The sequence below is a fragment of the Chrysemys picta genome, unplaced genomic scaffold, assembly GCF_011386835.1.
Source record: "Chrysemys picta bellii isolate R12L10 unplaced genomic scaffold, ASM1138683v2 scaf1, whole genome shotgun sequence".
Classification (NCBI taxonomy): Eukaryota; Metazoa; Chordata; order Testudines; family Emydidae; genus Chrysemys; species Chrysemys picta.
Window position 1 is genome coordinate 575274 of NW_027052708.1, and position 6000 is coordinate 581273.

General features: G+C 42.4%; 1 protein-coding gene across 5 annotated transcripts in view; it reads right to left on the reverse strand.

Annotated features, from left to right (window-relative positions):
• The window catches only part of LOC101935734 (olfactomedin-4-like), a 253106-nt gene that overhangs the window by 99626 nt on the left and 147480 nt on the right, over nucleotides 1–6000 (reverse strand). For all 5 annotated transcript variants that reach the window (XM_065578762.1, XM_065578764.1, XM_065578763.1 and 2 more), the window contains exon 2: nucleotides 2786–2938. In XM_065578762.1, the coding sequence (XP_065434834.1) occupies nucleotides 2786–2938 (153 nt within the window). The remainder of the gene's footprint in view (nucleotides 1–2785; nucleotides 2939–6000) is intronic.

The window sequence follows — 6000 nt, forward strand, 5'->3', positions numbered from 1 at the left end:
TAAAATTCGGCAATTTTAGGCATGCATAAGAATAATCCCTATCTAGTTTCTCCTGCTTTGCAAGCCTTGTCACACTAAGGGCCTGAAAAGAGCAGGGAGAAAAATCTGTAATGTTCATTTATTGTGGCAGTTACCTGAAACTGGTATTTATCAACACAGGTTTCTTGGCATGCAAGCAGACACTCCTCCAGCATGCAGCTGGAGGATGGGAGTGAAGGAATGAGGAAGCAGAAGGCAGGCATAGAATGAAAGAGGATGGAGGGGAAGGGAAAGGGGGATAGAAATGACATGAGCAAGCAATTCTGAGAAGTTGCATGTGCAAGTGCATTGGCCACAGGCAAGTCTGACCTCCATGATCACATGGTGAGCATGCCACCTGCATATCATATAACCCAAGCAGAGATCAAGAGGAATATTTCCAACAGAATAATCTGCCTTGAATATAGTTTTCATCTGTTGGGTAGGTGTGTTTCCTCTTCCTGTTTTTATTACATGAGCATGTTCTGGGCATTGTGGTCAAAGCACTGAAAGGCACATTCTCCCCTTGTGTTTAAGTTGCTATTCTTCACTTCTAATGAGGTGCACAAAGCCATACTCTTCTCCACTGCTGGGAAGAGCTGTTTCCTGCATTCGTCAAACAGGTTAATTTTATTCTGGTAAAGTTTCAAATTACAAATGAAAAAGTTACTCCAAATATTTTCAGCCTACAGTTTTTACTGATTTTGAATATCAGAATATCTGTGAAATTCATTTCCTACTGATTTTATAATAGCATCTTCTGCCCCATCCATATATTTAAATTTACTTCAACTCAGATACCTGGTATTTTCTTTCTATAGACAAACAATTAACTACAAAATTTTAACACCCTCATAGTTAAACAGTTTGTTTTCATTTCTGACCTGATGTCTCTTTGCCTGGGATCACATCGGGGATCTGTCACACTATATCTAACTTGAGTCTGATAAGCCAAACAGTGTTATAAAGCATCAACATGATAAGTGCAGTGAAACTCGGATTACGTCAAGATTTGTTTTTGGTATCTGCCACTGGAGTTGAAAAGTGAGGGCCTGCTCCTGAACTGGTATACACTGGCGCAACTCCACCGACTTCAAGAAAACGACATCATCTGAGGAGCTGGTCACTAGAGTCCATTTTCTTAAAATAAATAAATAAATAAAAATTGCTACAGGGATGCAAAAAAAAGTCAGCCAACTCCTGTCATCTGTACTTAGTCTTTACTTAAGCAAAACTCCCATTGCAGAGTTTCACTTCAATAGGAGATTGGCTTCAGTTGGGTCTTATTTCAGTCCCCTCTGATTTGGGAGGACCTGGCAGAATTAGTCCAAGTTTCAGGATGGGAATTATAGACCTGATCTTGTCCTTTTGAAAGCAATTGAAATTTTGCTACTGATCACAATGGAGCACTTTGGGGCCCTTAAATACCTAATGTTTTCATGGATCATTAATGAAAAGTTCCACATCCCTTCTAAAGCAGGGGTTCTCAAACTGGGGGTTGGGATCCCTCAGGGGGTCATGAGGTTATAACATAGGGCATCACAAGCTGTCAGCCTCCACCCCAAACCCTGCATTGCCTCCAGCATTTATAATGGTGTTAAACATATAAACAAGTGTTTTTAATTTAGTGGGGTCGCACTCAGAGGCTTGCTATGTGAAAGGGGTCACCAATACAATAGTTTGAGAACCACTGTCCTAAAGTGATCAGTCAAGTTCTATCAAGTTGCCCTTCATATATCTTTACTGACAACTGAATGAGTATCATTGTTAGCTCTAGTTAGTTCAAAGTGAATTATTTTAACTGAAAAGACTTTCTATAGGATTCTCCCCCCCCCCATTTTGTGTTTTATGCAGCACATCTAGTATAATCAAAAGCAGATAAGAAGAGAGCTATGAATATTTATAGTTAGAATTTATAATTTACTGATGTGCCTTTTCTACTGATGAATTCAAGGACACTTCATTTCTTAAGACATCTGGCTCCTGGAGACGTCCAACACTTTCTCCAGGACACCTAATTTAAACCCTGAATATTCATCTACCAGCAAAAATCAAATGCAGGTTCTCCTTCTCTTGAGAAACCACAGTAGTCCCCTAGTTTTGCCTGTTTTGTTTTTTCTTGGTGGTGGGAGGGAGGGAGGGGGGAGAGAAGAGAATAGATCTGAATCCTTGTAACAAGGAAGGAAAGTAGTGTAAGGGTAAAGAGTTGGTCTTTAACTAAAATGCATAATCCAGTAGTCATTGCTAGAGCATCAAATGTTGACAGAGAAAATTGATTTTTTTCAACTGTTAAGGGAATGGAGGGGGTCAGGTGGTGGATTTTTCCCACGCTTCAGCCTGGGCTGAGCTGACATTTGCTCTTTTCCCTCATTCCCTCCCATATGCTGGTTACATAAAAGTACCACAGGAGGGAGCAGGAATCATGGCTTCCTCTGTAACTGTATATAGCAATTACAGGCCAACAAGACTGTTCCATGGTTCATAAAGAGAAGCAAAGTGCTTCCTCCGTCCCTCAAAGAACACCATGTGCCTATAGGCCCAGGAATGAGGCCTGAGGATACTCGAAACTCATATTATAAGGCCCTGCTTGCATGCTACAATATTGAACATTTTATGTTTAATCACCCTTTTCCTTGTGATTTTTACATGCCCCTCACTGCAGTTGCTTGAAGACAGGCCCTGCAAAGTTCTGACTGTTGGACTGTTTCACATTCACTAAAAATAGGACTGGTCAGCTTTTAAAAAAATAAAAACCAAAAATCCTTACTTTAGTAAGTTCTCTTTCAAATTTCTCAGAAAGCACTTGGGCTGTGATTTCCAGGATCTCGACCTTCTGCACAGGAAACACGGTGTCTGGCAGGTACACTGAGCATTGGCACACTCCATTGTCATTCAAAGAGCCGGTCACATTGGCAAATGGCTGTAAGAACAAGTTGGTTTCAGAAAGCAAATAAATAGTCAATATGCTACTAGGAATCAACAGCAAAGGACTGGCAGTCCCCAAGCAGGGGAAAAGTTAAGCTGTGATCATAATAAATGCATTCAGGGTCAATATTAAGTTGTAATAATTTCTTCCTATGAACTCAAAGTATTTTCCTATATCAATTCATTAAACTTCACCACACCCCTATAGAGGTAGTTAAATACTATAACCATTTTAACACTGGAAAAATGGAGGTACAGGAAAGTGAAGTGATTTTTCTAAAATCAGACAGTGAGTCAGTAAATGGCAGAGCAGGAAATATTAAATCTTATAGGGAGTCATTGCTTTTAATGGTCTTTGCAACAGGGCCACTTAGTGATTGTAGTCCATTAATTTCAAAGCACCTTACAAAGTTTTGTTTGTACTTCACTGATGGAAGAAGCCACAGAAATTAGACCAATTTTCATGGAAAATTTTGATTTTGACTAAACCCTGTTTTCCTCACTGGGAACATTTCATTTGATATTTTTCAGCCAGCCCTGGTAAACAGGAGAGCTGAAGACTTTAAAACTCCCCCAACCTGCAGTAGCTGGTATGCCTTCTACTGCAGGGTACTGAGTGGAGTCATGGCCATGCATCACTGCTCTCTCCATTAGCGCACAGGGGTATAAACAAAGTTTTTTACTTGGGGCAGCTAGAGTTAAAAAAATAATAAAATATTGGCTGTTGAATATTGTTTTTATAAGTAGTTTTGTACCATGACTAAATTTGTCCACTTCTAATGAAGTGAGAGAAACAGGCTTCTGTTCCACACTGTGCTTTTTATTGGATTAACACAACCCCTATAGTTGCGCTCCTATAAGCCTAAATCCTTTTGAAAAGGGAATTGACACCAACTTGGTTCGGCATTACAACAGAGTGCTGCAGTGCTTAAATAGCTTTTAAAAATCTGGGCCTAGGTCACTATTAAAAAAGTCCCTTAGGTGCTTTTGAAATTGTCAGCCTCAGACTCCCCAAATTACTGGATTTGCATTCTGCTTAGCAGGAACAGTGAAAAAAGGAGCAGAGGAAAATATCCAACGAACAGACAAATATGGTTATTGTACTTACCTTTGATAAGGCCCCCATTTGTGCTAGCTTGGTTGTGGTACTTTTTTAATCCCTGATACAGATTACAAACTGCCCTTTATCTAGATCTTAATTTATTAAATTGAGAACTTTTTAAAAAGTGGATTTAAATATCAGAAACCCATCAAACTACTTTTAAAATTATTCTAAGAGTGTCTATTCCAACAGGGGAGAAAGGTGTAGACTGGAAAGGAAACAAACGCCTATTACAACGCAACTCACTATCATGACCCCCTTTCCCACTCCCAACATCCAAACAACAGTCCAGATTCCTCAATATTTTGAAACTTTGATTTTAAAGGAGCCATCTCCAGCAGCTCTAACGTTGATTGGGATTTCCAACTGACTGCTGAGACAGTTAATGTTTCTTCTGGTACAATGCTGTTTCATGGAGTCCTTCCCTTGAAAAAAAAGCTACATGTGATCAATGAACGGCTGCAGATGCTCAGTCTGTCCAAAACAATGTGCATTATTCATGTTCAAGTAATATATACCATCTCACTGCCATCTTATGGAATAAGGTTTCAGGTCCTATCCCTCCATAGCACTGGCAAGATTGGATGTTACTCTTGAATCTCAACATGCATCCCTGGGAGTCTACAGTAATCAAGGTCCCATGTACTGCACAAGACACCAGGGCCGGCTCCAGGCACCAGCCTACCAAGCATGTGCTTGGGGTGGCACCTGGAGGGTGGTGGCGTTCCGGCCGGCTGAGGAGAGCGGGGCCGCGGCCGGGCTCTCCGCCCTGCCCCGGCGCTCCGGCCGGCCGGGGAGAGCAGGGCCGCAGCCGTGCTCGCTGCCCTCCCCTGCTGCGCTCCCCGCCGGGGGGCGGGGGGAGGCTTTTTTGCCTGGGGCAGCAAAAAAGCCAGAGCCGGCCCTGCAACACACTATACCGCGGGGATGCAGCCCACCAATGTACACAGCCGAGCTCCACCGAATGGGAACCATGGCAATCTCCAGTGCTTGCAAAACCATTTGATAAACTGTGCATCAAATGGGGTGATTAAACTAAAGGCGTGTGGGTCAGGAAGGGGCTTGCACACGGAGGTAGCTGCTAGTCAGCCATACAAGAGCAGTGCTCCATTCCTGCAGGAGCTCTGCGTGGCAGGGGTCATCCCCAGCTGCACAACTTCAAAGCCGCACTGAAGCAGAACTCCATTCTGACAGTGCTCTGGAGCCCCAGTTTTAGCCAGCTTCCCCTGCGGTCCTCCTAGTACTCCATCCAAGAACCTGTTCAGAGCCTCATGCTGCTGCATCCCCATCACCTGCTCCCTCATCCCCCAGCCCCTAAAACAGCCATTTGGACAGCTGAGGAACTGGAAGATGGCAGGAAAAAGGCCACTTGATTAAATAGATTCAGAGAAAACAGGGGAGTTTGTGCCAGCTTGTCAAAAAGGTGATGTATGCGGCCATTGGTCTGGCCCCCTGATCGTGTTGTACAGGGGGATTGATAGTGATTAACAGCAGAGTTACAAGGATCATCATAAATTTTACAAATATCTGCACAAATTATGGTTTACCCAAGGGTGAGCATAATGAGAAATTCTTGACATTCTAAATTCCCCCATCCTCAGCTTATTATATATTTACACTTCAGCCTTGATTCTTACCACCAGGAATTGCCACTGCTTAAGGATGCTGTAGTGAAAAACATTCCCTCCCCTTAGATGCTGAGTTCACTATCTAAGTCCCAGCACTACAAGGCCTATTAGACCAAGAGACTGCATTGATAGTATCACCTAAAACTCATATAGTGCATTGTGTTTTCAAAGTGCTGGGCAAATGAACCTGAGATCTAAATCCAGATCTAGAACACTCCAAAGGATGAGGGGTGTTTGCATCTGTGGTTTTGGATTGAGTTAGTCTCAAGTATAAACCACAGCTAATTAATTTCAACTTGCATTTTGCATTTAAACTAGTCAGATTCTCAA